The 19,870-nt window shown below is 37.8% G+C and overlaps 1 protein-coding gene across 3 annotated transcripts in view; it reads left to right on the forward strand.

The window, feature by feature from the left end:
- The window catches only part of ZMYND11 (zinc finger, MYND-type containing 11), a 105,740-nt gene that overhangs the window by 41,765 nt on the left and 44,105 nt on the right, over window positions 1–19,870 (forward strand). For all 3 annotated transcript variants that reach the window (XM_014945000.1, XM_014945001.1, XM_014945003.1), the window contains exons 2-3: window positions 3,549–3,683; window positions 19,637–19,796. In XM_014945000.1, the coding sequence (XP_014800486.1) occupies window positions 3,568–3,683; window positions 19,637–19,796 (276 nt within the window). In that variant the 5' untranslated portion in view covers window positions 3,549–3,567. The remainder of the gene's footprint in view (window positions 1–3,548; window positions 3,684–19,636; window positions 19,797–19,870) is intronic.

The following is a 19,870-nucleotide window of genomic DNA, read 5'->3' on the forward strand; positions in this document are numbered from 1 at the left end:
CACACATAAGCAAATAATAAGCAGTAATAAATACAGATTTAAGAATCTAGTGTGTCTCCCATTAAACTTTGAACTGTTATTTGCATGAATACGTTGTACATGTTGAAGCACTGGGAGCATTTTCTGTTGCTTGGAAGTCGCACTCATAAGCATTTTATGAACTGTTAACAGTCTGATACAAGTTATCTTTTAGTTTTCTAATAATATAGGAAACTGCCTATATTTTTGCAGGAATGCAGGGAGTAGACTGTTGTGGTTTGTTGCACCATGGAGGAAGAATGACTGCAATGAACAGTGAGAAATACGCCACAATCTTTTAATCTTTTGCTTTAATGCAAAAAGGCTCCATATTTCTTCTGCACCATGCAATTAGAAGATGAAAATAATGCTAAAGTGGTCTGGACTTTTTTTGGGAAAAAAAAAAAACATCTATTTTTAGGGTTTTGGAAGTGTGGTGTGTAAGAACTGCTGTTTCAGTAGTGGAGTGTCAAACCTTGACTTCAACAGAAGTGCATTTAAATAACCAAAACCCAAAGATATAAAAATGAGAGAGATTTAAAAGATAAAAAAAGATATAAAAATGAAATGTGAATTCTTTGAAGGCAGAACACCTGCTAAAATTATTGTGTCTTACAAAAAAAAGAAAAGAGGAACAGAACACACCATGTGTGATTGCTGTGTCCCATGTGTAAGAATTCTTGCCACTTTTATTTTCAGATGAGCAAGGAGAAGAGCATGGCTGTGCCTGTGGGAGCAGCGGTGGGAGCAAGGAGCCGGCCAGGAGGGAGCAGTTTGGGCCGGGATGCGAAGCGGCTGCCGTTTTGGGGGGGTTACTTCAGACTGGGCCCAGTCTGGCCCCATGGAGTCACCTCCCTGTGGCAGCTGGGGCCTGGGAGGTGCACACCTGTACCCTGGGCTGGAGTCAGCCCGGGCACAGGTCATAGCGTTTGCGTGCTCTGAGCCCACAAAGCGTGAGAAGGACATGGGGCAAAGGGGTGGTGAGGAGTTTCATTCCGAAAGCGCGCTCCAAAGGAAACGGGGACCCTGTAGGGCCTTTGCAGGGAGAGGCCTCCCACTGCCAGCCATCTTAGGTACAGCTCTGCAACCACAGGGCTTCAGGAACCCCTAATTACAGTCATCCTTCACTCTCCCTCTCCCTGTCTGGGATGTGGACTTCTTCTCCCTCCCTGGAGAAACAAAGAGGGAATTCCTTAGCCCCAGAGGTCAGCCTGGGACGTGGGGCCGTGCTGAGGTAGCAGATGGGTTCCTCAGGGCCCTGCCCTGTGCTGGGGCCCTCGGGCCCAGGCATCACAGGGGTGTGAGAGAAACCACCTCCTTCCCCCTCTGCCAGGCACGTCGAGTGCAGCTTTCATGCGGGCAGCCATATGCCAGGCTGCCAAAAATAACGGTTATTTTTGAAGTAGTTGGGATAACAGGACCCACTTCATTTATTCCAAAATAAACTGAGAACTGGTCTGTTGTTTCACACTGTTACCAGGGTCGAGGATGAGTGTTTCCTCCTTGATCCTCGCACGTGGACATGATACTGTGTAAGAGACTCCATGTCCAGCCTGTCAACTGTTGTATCAGCTAACAGCTTTTAAAGCAGATACTTTTGTAGAGAGCTAGAATAAAAGGAATGATACCACTTTTAGTCAATTCAGCATTAGAAAAGGAGTTTTATGCAAAGATAGCAGGGCTGCAAAGATTGTCTTGCTATTGTCTAAACCCTCTTTGTATTTTTCAGGTCTGTTTTCCTTAAGAATTATATTCTACAAATAATCATAGGTTTCTCTTACGAATTAGGAGGGTTTTTTCATTTGTCCTCATGTTCTTTGAAGTGAATGTAAAGGATTTCACAGGGATCTTTCCCCTCACAGGGTCTTTCCCCTCTATTCCCAACGGAGACTTTCTTTCTCTGAATCATTCTTAGGTGATGCTATCTACTGGCTGTCACTCTTGTTGTGTGTCTATCATATTCCCTCTTATCCTACCCTCAGAAATGTATTCTTGGCCTTTCTTTTCTGGGACACCCATCCATTCTCCCTTGCTTTAAATCCCGGTGGGAAGAGATTTCTAAAGCAGAATTGTGGGGTCGGTGTGTGACCCCGCTTTGTCTCTGCCAGCGCCGCTGTGTTCTGCCCTTCCCTGCTATCTCCAGCAGCCAGAGGTGCCTCACGCACAAGATACAATTGCAACTGGGGGTCCACATATCACTTCACATCAACTTTTGTTTTCTTTTTCTTTCTTTGTTAAATGGGCTACGTAATGCTAAGTACAATGCTGTTAAGTCATTTCTTCTCCTGAATAATAGAATGTTGCACTTTATTTCGTTACACCTGGAGAGTGAGTGTTGCTGAGGTAATATTGGGTCTGAAACTCGACAGTGTCTTTGACAAGTACCTGTAGGTCCCATGAACTTGAAAATTGCATTCCTGCAACTGATGGAATACTTGAATCTGTTTAATTTTTGTGAATTTGAGAGGAGGGACACTTTTAATACTTAAATTCCCATCTTTAACATTACGCAGAGAGTGTAATCTTTTTGCATTTTTTATATTATTTTAGGTTACTAAAGTTAATATTCTGCTAGCTACAAGTATCCACGTGCATACCATAGGGTTCATTTTGAGGTCAGAGCTCTAAAATTATAGACCTTGGTAGCAGTCATAAATCAGTCATTTTTTTTCATTGAGAAAGTGGGGCCACTGGAAGAAAGTTATTTAGTGATCAAAATGCATCATTAAGCTTTTAAAAAGAGATTCTGTGCCTGTAGTAGAGCTGTAGGCGATTTATGGCTTATCTCTACTCATTGCCTTGAGCTTTTGGAAAATTTGTAAACAAAGCCAGATGCTCATTATGTTCCCATTCAGGGTTGGTTAGATGGGTAAATGCCATCAGAAGCACTTTGGTCCTGTTGGGTTTTAGCTTGTTACAGGAAATGGAATTGCTCCAAAATATTTTTTTGAAATATTTATCATCCCTGAATACATACTTCTAGTTTGTGCTTATAGGATGGATTTTTTTAAATAGTTGTAAATTATAAAAATATGAAAGTAATACTCTGAGAACTATATTGAGTACTAAACTGTGGGTCCAGCTTTTTCTCTGTGTCAGAGTTCATGCTTAACCTGTGTGATGTAGTCAAGCACCACTCGCCCTTTTTAAGGATTTTGGGCAGTGCGGGAGGCTGTGGAAGCGTCAGGCTAGTGTTCTGTCTGCTTTTTAAGAAATTCTAGGGAACTGAGGTGCGAACTAAGTGACTTTTCATAACAAAATTGAGAAGTTATTTGCTTTTGATTTGGTATTTTTACTGCTCTCCTTTTGTCTTTTGTATTGATTATGTGATGTGAAAGGGGTTCTTGTAAACTGTATTTTTTTGCTTTTTACTGCTCTTTAAGAAAACATGCTGCTGTATGCAAACTAAATTGCTATAGGTTAACAAAATTTTCCTTGTAATCATATTTATTGCAATATGATCGTCATGTAATCCATTTCATAATTCACGATTAACTTTTTGGTGTATTTTTTTTATTTATCGGCTGCAGCTGAGCAAGTAAACAGGTCATGGCACGCTTAACGAAGAGACGACAGGCAGATACAAAGGCTATCCAGCATCTTTGGGCAGCTATAGAAATAATCCGGAACCAGAAGCAAATTGCTAACATTGACCGTATTACAAAGTAAGTGATCTGTTCCAAAAAAAGTCTTGATGAGGGGGAAGGTTGATGCTATTAAAAGTCCTGGGAAACAGAGACCGTAAACATTGTGAGAGAACGTGAAACAGTTATATGCACTTCTGTGTTACAAATTATCTAATTATTAAAAAAAAACCTTATAGAACTGAGCACCTAAAGATCCTGAAGTGAGATTTAATCCATTGAATTGAGATCTTGCTCGTCCTGTATTTGATTTGTATAAGCATCTTTAGAAAATACGCAATATTTATAGTATTTTAACTGAGTTTAGCAAGTCAGACCTGTACTCAGTTGGTAGCTTGCTCAAAATACTACAAGTAGATACAGCAATTAAAGGAGAAAAAGGCAATAAAATCTGTAAAGAATCTAACTCTTTATGAGAATGTGATAGGCCAGTGGAGAACTCTTTTCAGATTGCAAAGATAAACCTGAAGTTGAAGTGTTAGGTTGCTCAAACAAATAAGAAGCCGTATTTGCTGAGATGGGATAGGATGCTGTTAAAGAAGACATGGGATGATTACCACCTATGCCTAATACTATCGTTACTATTGAAATATTCTTCAAAATGTATTATGTACTGTATACATAGAGAAATATACATTCCTTGTTATGTGAAGCTTGCAATGTCTAAAAAGGTCTACAATATTAAAATAGCTTTTAAGATAACTTGGAGTAGCCACTGTAATAAAAATTACGGGAGGTTTTGTGCCTCACTCTACTTTATCTGCATTTCCAGGCCAACATGTTTGTCACATTTGTCAAAGTAATCAATATGAATAATTTAAAAGAGCAAAAGTAACCAGTTGGCAACTCTTCAGTTGAACCAATGTGAGCTGATAATAAGGCCAGAGACCAGCAAGTGGAGAGTTATAAACAGTGCAGGTGACTGACAAAGTGAAAATCTTTATAACAGGTACCACTGACAGTTTGGAAGCTCTAGGGTGGAAGTGGCAGTCAAAACTGAAGAAGTGTAACAGTTCAGGTTCTCCAAACATAGTGAACAATAAACAGGAGAAAGAAAAAGGATGATGCCCTGAAAGAATTAGTGTGTACCTGGCTCCTGCAACAAAGAAAAATGCACCATTAAATCGAAAAATACCGTCCCAGAGATAAATTTCCAAGCGGGATTGAGAGGGAGATTGTATTTTAGGAAATTCCATTATTCCATTTTTGTGGTTGCACTTGAGTTTCAAAATGCTTTAAAGTATATATATTTGCATCATGTCTCTAAGGAGACAAGTGGGTAAACTAATGCTATATACTTTCCATTTTAACATTTCAAATTACTAGCTCCAGGCCGTGTATTAGCTGTGTATGTTAGCTGTTTATGCTCTTTTTATAAGTAATAAGGGGAGACAGGCATGTCTAGCTGGGGATTCATCCCACTCCTATGAGAGATGCCTATTTTAAGATGGTGCAAATAACATTTAGCTGGGTAAAATTAGGTAAGCCAAATCTTATTGTTACCCACAAGGTTGAGAAAAAAAGGAATTGGACAGATGCTAGAAAAACAAGGACTGCTCTTCGTAACTGAAGAGTAGTTTGATTTTTTAAAAAACATTCTAGATGCAGATTGTATGACTCATCTCTAATCAGAAGAAAAATAAGTGACTAAACAGAGATGCGAGCATCGTTAGTACTTTGAGAAAGATGTGTGAGGTGTTAGTCGTGAAGAGTAATCTAAAACGTGCTTGGACATTGTAAATGTTCCACATGCACATCGGTGACAACAGTGATGAACGGTGATCTACTTTCCATTATATTTTTATTTTTATTTCTATTATATGTTTAAGGAGATAACTTTTGACAAGGAAAAGATGAAGACCTTTGGGTTGCTTTACAGTACTAGTCATTGATGAAGAAACACAAATGACTTAGTAAATGAGTATGCATATTACATAATATTCAAAATAAATTCTGAAATTAGCAGGGTGTTAGAATATCTCTTCTGATGAAAACTGAGCAGCTGATACCATTCTTCCAGGCTCAAAGATCATTCGGTCAAGTACAACTGCAATTTCTTAGAAGACAAATCAGAGTCTGGGCACATAGGCAAATGTATGAATAATAAGAAACATCAAAACCAAACAGTGGTCAAAAGTGAAAATATATACATAGTTGGAGATAAAGGGAGGAGTCTCATACTTGGATTAGTAACATTTTTAAAAAGTGTGAATACCTCTTGGGATTGACTGAAAGAATTGCTTTGCATATTGCAAGTATTTGCAAGTAATAATGACAAGGAAATTTATGGAAGCATGTCTTATCCTGAGTAAAGATACAGAAAAACAGCAAGATAATATTTCTTTATAAGTACATGTTTAAGGTAAGTGACAGTCATCGTACTCTGTCAAATAGTGGATGACAAATGTGTACTTTCAAAGAACTTCACAAGTTGAAAAGATGATTCATGATTTGATTTTTGAATTTATTTTCTTTTTGGTATAGTTTGAGGGTTCATTTGTTGCTAGAGACAAGATGTCCTGTATATTTTGTGACCTGTTAGTCCAAATGCCTTCAGATCAGAATCTCTATTGCTGCTTTCTTCATCAGGTGGTTTCCTACTTTTAGGCAAATCTGTCTGTTGGCTTTTCTCCCAATGTGCATCTCAGCATGTTTGTCTCCCCCTTCCTAACATAGTCCTGTTCATTTCATTTACTTCTTGCTTTTCTTAGTCTTCTGGTGTTGAGGAGAAGCCACTGTACATATCAAGGAGCATTTACTTTCTATGGCCAGGGAGAAATCTTGATAATATCAAAAGAGGATTCATTGTGTAGAGATTATGAACTCTTTCAATAAGTCAAAAAGACAAATATATATAAAACACTAAATTATGTAAAACGTAACCAGTGCACTTTATGTGTAATTGTTAAAAAATACGTGAGGTAAAGAGAGACTTCGAGAAGATACTGGCAATGGAAAGTATGCAAGAAAAATCTATAGAACTAGCCACGCATTTTCTGTAGAGAACATAAGAGTAGGAGGATAGTGTAGGAGGAGCCAAGAACACTAGAAGGTACTTCTAATATTATCAGGAAAAACCTATAAGGGAAGAGGCTGTTTAATTAAAAGTAGAATAAATCAAGTACGCTTGCCTTTTTAAACTGATGAGGGGGAAAAGCAAGAATAGAAAGATGCGTGATTAGAAAGTGATTGAAAACTGTCTTACATTGAGGAAAGAGTCACTTGGAAAATTTGAATACGCAACTTAGAGCCTTCAAGAAATTAGTTAGTAAGCTTACTAAACTTTTGGCAATTATTTTAGAAAAGTCATTGCATGCAGAGAAGTATTAAGAAAAACAAGAAACGTGTCTATTTTTGAAATAATTAAAATGTGTGTGTAAAAATGCCAATAATGTGACACTGGTAATTGAAATATTATATAAAAACTTAAAGGCATTGGTAGGTTAGCAACCACACTGCACAGACTTGATGTCTCAAAAAAAAAACCAAAAAACAAATCATTATTTGAAAGGGATTCTGCAATTTTAGTGATTATATGTGGGGGGGGGTACATTATAATTGGAAAGGACCTTTCCATTGGTTGGAGATACGCATTCTTCAGTAGCTTGAAAAGTAAATGAAAGGGTGAAAACCAATACTAACAAGCAGTAACAGTGTAATGAATTTAAAGATATTAGTTCTAAAAGTGCAAACTGCCTTTTGAAGAGAACTATAAGTTCCTGTCTTTGTACAAATGCTTCCGTGTGTTCAGTGCATTTTTATTTAACAGTAAAGCTCATTTGAAGGCAATGGTGGCATTTCTGTAAAGATATGCTAAATAATTATTCTCACCTGGCTTATATTATCATAGTGTATCTCAAATCAATGAATTGCAATAATATAAAATTTAACTACTAGAAATGTCTAACATTTCTAAATTACCATATTAATTAATAACAAAGTGATCTTTCTAAGAGGTATTTATCAAGAAACACGACTTATTTCTCTGTCCAGACTTGGTGTTGGAATAATTTCACCCTAATAGGTCAATTATTTAGATGAGTATTACTGGTATTAGAATCATAGAATGGTTTGGGTTGGAAAGGACCTTAAAGATCATCTAGTTCCCACCCCCCTGCCATGGAGCAGGGACACCTTCACTGAACCAGGTTGCTCAAAGCTCAACCTGGCCTCGAACACTTCCAGGGAAGGGACATCCATAATTCCTCTGGGCAACCTGTTCCAGTGTCTCACCAGCCTCACACTAAAGAATTTCTTCCTAATATCTAATCTAAATCTACCCCTTTTCATTGTAAAACCTTTACCCCTCGTCCTGTCGCTACACTCCCTGATCAAGAGTCCTTTCCCCACTTCTCATGTAGGCCCCCTTTACGTACTGGGATTATTAGTTATGCTGTAAATACTGGTGGAGAAATGGCTTCCCATGTCTTGTGAATTCTTCTGTCAGAGCACAGCTTGACAAATTGTTCATCCCTAAAAGCGTGTTAAAAATTTGTAATTATGCTTTGAGTTTCTCTTTTTTCCTCATTATCTTCCATCTGTTTTGGATTTGGGGTAACCTCAAAAATTGATTCTATGGAATAAAATGCCTTAAAATAACACTGGAAAAAAGACATGCATATTTAAATGAGTAGGATAAATTATTGACTTTCAGTTTCATAGCAGATTGGTAAGTATCTCTGTACAAATGTATTTTGAAAGTGGCTACTTTCTTTGGCTACTCCAGTCTTCCAGTTTCTTTTATAGTGTTTTCTTTATAATTCCCTTGCAGGTAATTGGACTCCTAAGATTTAATTAACTAGTAATTGAATATTTACCCTTTTTCTCACAAGCTATTGGGTTTCCTCAGTAGCAATTTATGAACATTTCATGATCTTTATGATTAGTTCAGAGTTCATTATCCACTAAGTTAATGCTATTAAAATACCCAGTTGGCAAATATGGTGTTCTAGAACTATTATTGGCCGCTTTCAAGATTTTATCATTGTAAACAGATAATTATTTTGGTTTCTAAATATTCCATGAAGACTAATTTGAAGAACCAAAACATAATTCTTTTCTTCCATACATCCTTCCTCATATGTTTTTTCTCACTCCCTTTGCTGTGTTTCATGATTTATTTAGTTGGTTGGCTTCTCTCCCCGTCTCTTACCTATACTGTCTTTGTGACAAGGAATGCCCTGGCACCTTCTGGACCAGCTATGCTGTGGCCACACCGCATTGTCTTTGGCTCATGGAGTGTTTCTTTGCCCCCGACATACTCGTTGTTTGTTTTATACATGTGTGTGGTTCCTCAGTTCTAAGCGCCAAAAATAATACAGCCCACAGCAATGCTATTCTTGAAACTTGAAGCTAGGGGCATGGTAGTTTGCCATTGGACATGATGTGAAGGCATCCAAGGACACATAGCATGCTGGAGCAGTGCTGGAGTGCCCTTGGCAAAAGGAGCCAATCTTGGCGTGGTTTACATCCATGTTCTTTCTCAAGAGCAAACTAACATCTTGGCCGTGCTTTGCCTTTTTCCCCGGGAGGAAAGTTGGCTTTCTCCACAATGGAGCCTGAGAATGAGTTAGTTTGGGAATGAAACCAAGAGTGACCATAGTCCACGGAGTAGAGGTATCTCAAATTTTGGTGGGATGCAGCTGAAGGAAAGACCATTAGCTAGGATAAAACTGATAGGCTATATTGTAGAATTTGTGTGATTTTCAAATAGAGTGAAACGGAAACTTCAGTTTCATCAGTCAGAAAGCTGTTTTACAGCATTGGTGATACAAGAAAATGCCTTTTTTTTATAAATAGATACAAAGAGTCACATCTTTTTTAATTGACTTTCAAATGGGATGGTCCAGTACTAAGTCCCTAAATAACCTTTTTTCCCATATTTGTCCTGTGGACTCATTTTTATTATGTTCTAATTTAATGTAAGTGCAGCTAAGTCAAAACATCTAAGAGAGATGAGCAGATCCCAATCCTATATAGAGTAGACTCGGTCCGTCCCTTGTTGACTTTGTGTGGACTAACATTAATCAGCATTGATGGGACAGCACGCCAGAAAAGAATTACTCAATATGAAAGATTACTGTAAAATGATGAGATTTTCTGGTCCCACAGTTGAGGTGGAGTCGCTAGCAGTTGTAGATTGAATACGTGACCCTCTCAGTTTGACATTTAGTCCTAGGAGGGGAATTTCTTCTCCAGATATCACTCTATGAAATTTTTCCTGTCAGTCTCTTAGAACAGTTAAAGTTAAGGGCCTCTCCCATCCATAAATCTGGTTTTGTTGCCTTAGTTCTTCTGCAATTCTCTTTTTGGGCCGTTTGCTTTAACAGAAAACAATTTCTAGAAGGACCGATTAAAGCAAAAATGAGAATAAGCAATTTGAACAGGTAGAGAATAATCACAAGAGAGTATAAATAAGAAAATGAGCAATTTGAACAGGTAGGGAATAATCATATGCCTATAAATAAGAATATGCAATGCAGTGGCAAGAAAAAAAAAAAAAAAAGACCATGATTCTTACAGTGTTTCTTATTTGAAGCTCAGATACTTGTTAGAAAAAATCTGTCACTATTTATAGTACCTTTGATGAAAATTTAAATCTTCCTAGTATTTTGCATGTTGCAACTAAATAGTCATGCATAAACAAAAATAGTAAGCCTTAAGAATGATTAAGAGAGCAGATGACTCTGGATTTATAACTAGATAATCCTGTTGTTTAACTTTACATGAGCAGAAGTATAGTAGCACCTGATATTTCTTTGAATGAAATGAAAGCTTAGAAAAGTTTTCCTGCTGTGTTTGGTGCTTATCCTTTCTCAAACCATTCCCCTAAAATATCTGTCTTCTTGTTATCAGAGAGTAGGCTTATCTGAAAAAAACTGTTTGAAGTAAAACATCCTTCTGTTACACAGAAGAATGCAATGGTTGCTTGAGTTTACTTTTACCCAGTGTTACTGGCTGCTTTTCCACATCTTTACATCATCCTCGTGTGTCTTAGATGTGACCATGTGAAGCAAATAAGTGGTATTCAAAGCAACTCTTCGCAATCTGGTACGTGTTACTCAAACCCTGCTCAGTTGTACTGTGGTGGAACAGGTCAGTGTTGAAGGAGTTGCTCAAGAAATCTCACGTTGTACCAGCTGGGAAAGGATGAGGAAGAGGAGTATAGTGAAGTTTTTTTTTTTTCCCATGCCATGCAGTGTAATAGCAGTTGTGATTTTGCAAGGGTAAGCAAAAGTGTGGAGTACAAGGTCCTACATTAAGAAGCACGATACTACTTCCTCAGCAGGCCACATGGCAACCTTGAGTGGCAGCCTGGCTATTGAGTGTTCACTGCTGGGAAAACTGAATTCAGTTTGTATTGGATTGGCTTAATTATAGGTATATGCATTACAGAAAGCAAACACAGAAACAGGGTAGAAAACTCTTAGTTTTAAATATCTCTTTATGTGTTTTCTGTTATATTTAAGGACAAGGCGCTTCTTTCTGTCTGACTCCACTGTCAATCTCCTTTTCCATTTCCTTTACTGCCCTTCTCTCTTTCCCATTATAAATTTCAGTTGCTTCTTTTAGCCCCAAACCAATGGGTTTTTTCTGTTTACATAACACTATTTTTATGTTAAACCATGATAAACTAAGTTTAGAGTTTTAAAGCTTGTAAATCCTTAGTCATATATCATCCTGGGAGAAAAAAAGTCTACTGTGCTTTTTTCAGCAATTTTTTGATCAATTTGGTTAAAAATCATTATATTAATAAAACAAAAAACAATCTGAAACTGATCATTTGACTCCCTAGTAACAAAAATTTTAGCAAAAGTACTATTTTGTCATATATGAAAACTCTGCATTATGTGTACATTACTATCAGTTACAAACATAGCAATACATTGCATACGATGGATGCCAAAACGTTTGACTTGTTTGATACATTTATTTTTTATACTGATGGTTTGCCAGTGACATTAAAAAATGTATTGAGGTTGAAAATTTCAGCCATTTCTAAGAGTTCAGATATATGCTATCAAGTAATAAAAAAGAACACTGAAAACTGCAGATATGCAGGAAAGTACAGTGAAGCTCACTAGCTTTGGCATCATAAGCAGTACACAATTTTGCTTGTAAATTTGTATGAGGGACCAGTGAGATAATATTCAGCGAGTTAATAACGGATTTTTAACATCCATATTCACAAAAATGTTGAAGAAAAGTGAGGAACTAAGCTAAACATATTTTTATAAGGCCCTTAGGAAGGAATGACGAATTGTCATTGCTTACACAAGGAATGTTCACAATGGCATATGTTCATTAAATTTCACCTGTGTTACCTATCATAGCTACATTTGTCATAAAGCTTTTATCTATTTGTTTGTATGATGTCTCATCTTAATTTTGTTTGTGAGTTCCTCATTATTTTCTGGTTTGGATATTATGTAACTTTAATATTGCTGGCATTAATGATCCATTTTAAGAGCTGCTTTTAGACATTTTTGACTAAGGAGGGTAGAAGCAGGAGTGACAGGAAAAATTTGTAAACTTTTCTTGGAAAAAGGCTATAAAGAAACTAGCTGTATTTGCTCTGAGGAGTAGTAGAATTTAAATTTCTGAATTGGTAGATTTCATTAAAGTGTCATCTTGAGTTTATAATGCATGTTAATAATTACTCTTTTTCCCATCAAGCTCTTTCCTTGATACAGATAATTTCTTCAATTTGTGTAACGATTCTATTTAAACACATTAATTAAACTGATTAAAGGAATACATAAAAAGAAGTCCAGCTATATTAAGCGGTAGTGTTTGTGATTAGTTAGGGATAATTGTTCCTTCGACTTAGTACTGGGCCACTATCCCTCCATGGGATAAAGAACATTGCTACCTGAATTGCTGGGTCTGCTTCTTAGGGCTGTCTTGTCATAAGACTAATTCAGTGCCTAATGTAGAAGACTTCACCATGGGACTAACAGAGATTCCTCCAGCCTTGCCACCCTTTTTTCCTGCTTTATGCTGGCTACATGGAATGCAAAGGACGTTTTAGCCAGCTGTGCTACTGTGCCTGTAGGGATTTAGCATAAAAGGCTATTTTGTTGAGGACTAAAGCTTGAGATGAAGCTAAACTTTTGGTCTATTTGCTTTGATCAAAAATATTAACACATACACACCTAACTCCTACACTTCATTCTGAAAAAAAATAAATAGATACGTGCTCAGATGTTCTAATGATTTTTGCTTGATCAATTTTCCTTATACAATAATTCTTCTCTTAAGAATGATCTTACGTGGTACTGTTAGTAAGGCAGTTTTCTTTTTTTATCTCTAAGGTCAATGTTCTTCATTGATTCAATAGGTGAAGTAATCTCTGGGCTGAGCATGAATATGGCTGGTAAATAAAATGATTCATAGTAACAGCACAAACACATGGTTATTAGCAACAGCCATACTCGTTTGATGTTTGCTAATGAGTCCCAACTCATTTAAACTCTTCTTACGGTTTGTTACTATAAAAATAGTAATATTCAATACTTAATACTTTTCATAGATATGTGCGAACTATGCACTCCATTGGAGGTGTAACTGACTTGAAAATCACTATCCACATTTTTATTTTAATGAATATTCTTTTGTACTCCATGTTGCTATTAATATTTGTGTAAGTTTGCACAGAAAAATACTTAACAGGCTATCTTTATTTCTAATTACTAAAAGCAAACCAATTTACTTTTTATGTCACAACCATTATTGATTTTTGCTTGAATCATAGCATCTTTATAATATTTGAAAGTGAAACTTCTAACTTATGTTCGGTTTCTTTGCTGTAAATAAATGTGGCTTTCTATTAGAAGTAAAAGATAAAAATGAGTGTGACGTGGCCATTTAACAGGTTGTTACCTGGCCTGAAGTACTCATCAAAGCTGCTTCTGTAACCACTGGAGAATGATCTCCAAAGCACTACTCATACCATCTATTTTAGGCTGTGGTCTCATATTCCCATTCATATAAACAATATCATCACCAAAAGCAGCAACCCGGCCCTGACAGCTTTTCCAGCCAATGTGCTGTTCCCTAGCTGGTAGTTAGGTGAACATTTGTGTGATTGTGTGATGATTTTGAAACTCAGCCAAGCTAAAACTAATCTGCCTGAAGAAAAAAAAAATAAAAAATTACTTTAAACCCAGATAAGAATGGAAATTAAATTAGATAGAAAACTCTGAAAAACTGAATCAAGAAAGCACTTGAATCTATATTTTTTAAGCACATTTTGAATTGAGATGGTCAAAATGAGCTGACTACATGTTTCATTTGCAAGGTACTAGCCAGCACGGTATATTCTGAGTCATGTATTGCTCAGTCTCTTCAGTACATCCAGAGAAGAGTACTGGATGGAACAGTGGCTCTGTGTATGCACAAGCGATTTTACATATGCATGGAGTGCCACTGAATGCTCAGGGCTCCTTTTGCCAGTAGTGCTCAGGCCACAAACGTGTATATTGCCAGCAGTATCACATACAACACTGTAGGTTCGAAAAGTAGGAGGAGAGCCCTTTTTTAGATAAATTCCTCCTTAAGAAGGTGGTAGTAGTTCTGCAAGAGAGATTTTTGTAAATAAAGATTAAGTAGCTCAGTCCCTTAATTATTTGCTTTCAATCTGAAGTGTATAGTAAGGTTGTATGAGTGAGAATTTAAATGACTGAAAGAAGGAATTACCTGAGTTAAAATTAGCTGGTTTTGACAGAAATGACCCAGGTGATTACAGGAAAAGGCACGGTGCCTGGGGTATCTAAAGCACGCACAAACAAGATTACTCCTTAGCTTTGTTTTCGCAGCCGCAGAAGAAACATGGGCAGATCTTAGTTTCATTGAACTGCCAGATCTCACTGTTTCACTGTCAAGTTTATGAGTTCTTTTTGTTTATAAAAACACTGCACCAAATTAGATTTGGTATTCATGCAAATGCTGTATTTCTAGACTGTGAAGGGGAGATGAAACAAATTTTAAAACCTTTCCTACTTACATAGTGTATGTGTCTTCAAAATGAATGTTGCAGATACTGATGTCAGAGGGAAAAGAAAATTCATCATTTCTCTGTAATTGAGTTTCTCTGTGTCCCCCGCTTGGAACTTTGGACTGCACAAAATGTAGATCATATAATCAGTGTTTCATTGCTCAGGCAAGAGCTCTGTCAATGCCTGTGTGGTCCATGCAGTGTGCTGGTGGTAGCTGGAGTGCAGTGGAAATCAAATGAAGCCTGTTCATATACCTGCATCTCTGTGATGTGCAAATACAGAGGAAGAATGTTACGCTTTGGTTGTCTTTATCCTAATGAATTTATTCTTAATTTATGGTGTAGGGGAGGACTTTGAGAGTAGGGTAGATGGTTGGACTCAATGATCCCAAGGGTCTCTTCCAACCTGAATGATTCTATGATTCTATGAATTTAATCCAGAATCACAGCTTCAGAAAATGTAAGCATATCAAAAAGTATCTTAGAAAACAAGTGTGTTGCTACGAACCCACTGTAAATAGTTCTACTTTCTCTGTCTGTATTGTCTTCAGCTCTCAGACCAGCTCTCAGTTTCTGGCAAACAGGGGAAATATATTTCCAACATATGTTTTTGAAATACAAATGCCCATAATGTTTAGCCTGTGTTTTGTGAAAGTTGATTTGTACGACAGTGCTACATCTAGTGGGTGCAGGCAGCCTCAGCTTCTGAGTTGAGACCTTGAGATATGGCTGTGAGCACAAATCTTCACCTGGCTCTCCACAAGGGTAGCTAGTGGATTCCTGAGATTTGAGCCTGGGTGTTTTAAGTTTCTTATGCTATGTGGCTATATTTGTTTAAAACAACAACAACAACAAAATCACAGCCACCTCTTCCATTTTTACTTTTAGTATGACCAAGTCACCTATTCTTTGCAAATTAAAAAAAGTCTTAAAAGAAGTGCTTGGACCTTCTATAAAACTGCTGTCGTACCCTGAATCTACAGCCAAAGGCATAATTTCTCACCAGAGGTAGGAACACAATATAAAACTCAGAACAGATTTTTGGCTGCTTTCCTTCCATTTTATGTATTGTTCCTTAAGGTCTGTCTCTGAATCTAGGACATTTTTATGTACCTGTAGGTAGCATTGAAAATTAATGGCAGTCTTTCAGTTGAGTTTAATGGGATCTGCCGTATTTTATCAGATCTCTGTTGTGAGATGGGCTATGTGTACAAGGAAATCTGAAGACCTCTGTTTCTGCCTGGGTGAGTTGCTTAGCAGATAGCCTGCTGCTGCCAGCAGTCTGCTGCTTCCCTTTGCATCGTGGAGGGCGGAGGCATCCAGCATAGAGATAATTGATCAGACCAAGATTACAGTGTTTGCCACTAAAATTAGCATCTACCTACACTTGTCACACTGTCGTGTTTTAAAAAGGCAGCTATTTCCTATATGTATTTTACTTTCATCTTTTACAGAGATGCTTGCAGTAGCATTTTTTCAGCTCATCCTTTTGATGAGTTCAGGTGGCTGAAAATGCAATTTCTGAGTCCAGAAAACAGAGATTTAAAAAAAAAAATACCTGTGGCAACCTTCCACCTTAAGTAACGCTTCTTCCTTCCTTCCGTGGCCAGCTTTGTTTTCCGGGCCACTACACAACCGTACCCATGTAAAACATTTTCTGCATCCCAGTAGACCTCTGTTGCCTTCAAGAGGACTCTTTGGGGGCAAAGTTAGCTATTTATGTGCATTATTTTTTGGCCATATATATTAAGCTCTTTAGGACAGGGTTTGGCCTCGTGTTGTGTCTTGCACGGCACCAAGCAAAAGAGTTGTGAGCTGTGTGACAGCTGGAGGCGAAAAGTTCACCATCTGATCCCCTGCAAGTGCCAGCTACTTTTGTATCTGTTTTGCTCCCATGGTGATTGCAGCTTTAGAATCTGCTTCCTCCACACCCTTTGGATCAAAACAAACCTTTTTCTTTAGTTTTAAGGTATGTTATGAAGCACATGTATTAGATACAGGTTTTGAATAAAAGACATGCTGAACACTGGCTAGTTGGAGGAAATTTTTTTAAAGTTTTAGGTGTGAAATGCTCGTATGCTGACAGACTTTGGTGCTTCTTTAAAGTCTCCTGCATATTGGGCAGGCGGGTGGTTTAGAGGTGTGCCCCTGTGGCCCAGTTTTGTTTAGCAGAGGGAGGTGGCGAGATCCAGTTGTCACTTACAGTGGCATGAGTTATAGGAGCTTCTGCAGTTTGTTGTTGTGAAGGAGAGTGACTCTGAAAGCACATGTTCCACATTTCCTTGCATGTCGTTCCTCCCCTGTCATGCAATGTGGCTCAGGTGGGGTGTGCAGCAGATGACAGTGTGGCTCCTGGATGCCATGAGGCCTGTGAGAACTGCTGGAGTCCTCACCTCCAGCTGCGGTGACCCCTGGGGCTGTCCCTGTGGTGTATGAGAGAGAGTCTAGGTTTTAGGAGGGGTAACAAAAATAAGGTATATAAACAGAAGAATATGACGATATTTTATTGCTGCTAAATTAGAAAAGACCTGACTAGTATTTATCTGCATTGCCATATTGGTTTAAAATTGTTTTCACAATTTTCTGCTTGGTATTTTGTATACGAAATACAGATGAGCATGCACACACATATACAATCAACAAATCTATTAAGGATCATAATCTATTGTTCTTCTCTACATTTTTTCTTTTGCCTTCGGACATGTGTGCACATGTGTTAGCTATGTGCACGTGTGCATTCACCTGATTCTCTTGGAAGTATGTTTCTGAAGGTCAGGCCTGTACATATACATTTGATGGTGCCACAACACTGAGGTTTGTGTAAGTGTGGTAATGAACAACCTACATGCTAAACATTCTTATCCTTTGCTTTCCAAGTGGTGTTGCAATAATTGAAAACATGCTCTAGTAGGCTCTTAGAAGTTGATTACAAAAACTGTAATTTTGCTAGATTCTTTTGTGCTAATGTCAAGGAGGTTTATGCTGCCAGTTTATAAATGGAGAAAATACTGACCTATAGATACTGTAATACTGAGCAGCAGTTCAGTTGCTTCTGTGTCCTGCGGACAGGCAGCCTCATTTGGTGAGATTTGGAATTTAGCACGCAGATTATCAGGCCAAACCTCCTCTTTTCATCGGATAGACCCTCATTTTATATAGCAGGGATTAGCACAGTTAAATTGTATTTTGAAATGATTGTTTCAGCCCCCTATCTGATTAGGGTTGGTTGCTGATTTAGGGGATTTTACTTTGTTTCCATGTCTTATTTTCACCCATCAGAAAGCATATTTGCTTTACTTCTGGAGGCTGGCTACATAATGGCAGTATAGGGATTGTATTACACTTCCCAATCTGTCAATATGGAGGACTGGGCAAGAGCCTTACAAACCAGTATTGCTTCAACTCCCTGTCTCCAAGGTATGTCTAATCAGCTTTTGTTGAAAACAGCAATTGAGGATTGCTTTCTCTCTCTTGTTTTTTAACTTCTTGGTGCCAGATGCCTCAGTGCATGCAGTGCCAGGGAAAGACTTGTACTCCCTGGATTAGTAGTGTCACTTCTGCACAAAGACATTTCAATGTTGTTTTTCCCCAATCCAGTAATGAGTCTGATGTGGTAGTTAGGACTCCAAACATCCTGCTTTCTGTCTCTAGGCTAGAGTTTAACTTATTTTGTGTTTCCAACATCTTTCACGTGTTCTGACAGTTTTTCACATTTCATTGTTAAAGAAGTTTAACTATCTTTTCTGGTTGAAATCCTGTGCCTCAATAGCTCCTTAGTTTAGCTGAACAGAAACAAGATAGGATTTCATCCAGACCCTGCCAGTGGTGGTTTATAGTCTTTGTGACTATCTGGCCACATACACTTCACAGGTTTAATATAAATAAAAATTTGGGGGGTGGGAGGGGCCACTTCTCTAACAACCCTTCTACTCTTCAAAGTAAAAACATTCTCTCTACATATGTGTGCTTTCCTGTGAAAGCTGATAGCTTTTTACTTTAAACATGGAAAACATGGCCCGTGTAGATCTCAAGACTGCACAGTCTGGACATTGACTAAAGTATTCTTCAAAAAGCCACATGGGATTTATTACTCCCAGTTTACAGCTGGAGAAAATGAGGAGATTCTTTAATTGGTGGCAGTACTTTCACTCTGCTGGAGAACACGGATTGCATTTGAGAAATGGGAGATTCTGAGCGTTGTGCTCCTTTTTGCTGGTACACACCCTGCCACAGCTGAAATAGACACATTAAACCTCGTAGCTGATTAGAGTTGGTCTAAAGCTTTTTGGTTTGTGTTATATATCTGTTCTGTTCAGAGATGTGAGTGAAAAATAATTGCAAAACATGTAGCTTACGTTCAAGAGTTTTGTTGGACTGTTTCTGAAACTATAGACGATACAATACAAAATGCACGGTTTCTTCAGCAGGATGCACTGAAGGTCATGGCACTGGGTTAATGCTTGATTTCTGTTCTCAGACCTATAGCAGCCTACTGTATAACTGTAAGGAAATCACTTCCTTGCTCAGTGTCTGGTTTGTTCTATCAGTAAAATGGGAAGAATGATAGTTAGTACCTATGCTATGTATTTTGAGACCTATTAAAGACTTTAAGAAATTGCAGAAGACATGAGTGCTGTTGTTCTGTCAGGGAGGTTGTTAATACAGAGTTAAAATGGATATTTATTGGAAAAACAATAAAGTTAGCAAATGGTGACAAAGATAAGTTGCACTTTAAAAAGCTAGTTGTGTTTGCATAAATATGTGTATGTATGCACATACACATGAAATATATGTAACATGAGTATATAAACAAATGAGGTAGAGCTTCAGCACTTTATGGCTAATGGAGGAGGAGATTGTATAAATTTTGAGAGCTTCAAAACAGCCTAAAACTTAAACTGTAAAATTTGAAAAAGAGTATCTTTTTGCTTGCACGTTTTATAGTTTAACACTTACAGACTTTTGTTCTTTGTGGCAGGTATATGTCTCGAGTCCATGGTATGCATCCAAAAGAAACCACACGTCAGCTGAGTTTAGCAGTCAAGGATGGTCTTATTGTTGAAACCCTGACGGTGGGGTGTAAAGGGTCAAAAGCTGGTATTGAACAAGAAGGATATTGGTTGCCAGGAGATGAGATTGTGAGTATAAAATCTTTGAGAAAATAAATCACGATTTCTGGTATCTTAGCATGAAACTTGTTTTAATTTCTGTT

The sequence above is a fragment of the Calidris pugnax genome, unplaced genomic scaffold (assembly GCF_001431845.1).
Source record: "Calidris pugnax isolate Ruff unplaced genomic scaffold, ASM143184v1 scaffold54, whole genome shotgun sequence".
NCBI lineage: Eukaryota > Metazoa > Chordata > Aves > Charadriiformes > Scolopacidae > Calidris > Calidris pugnax.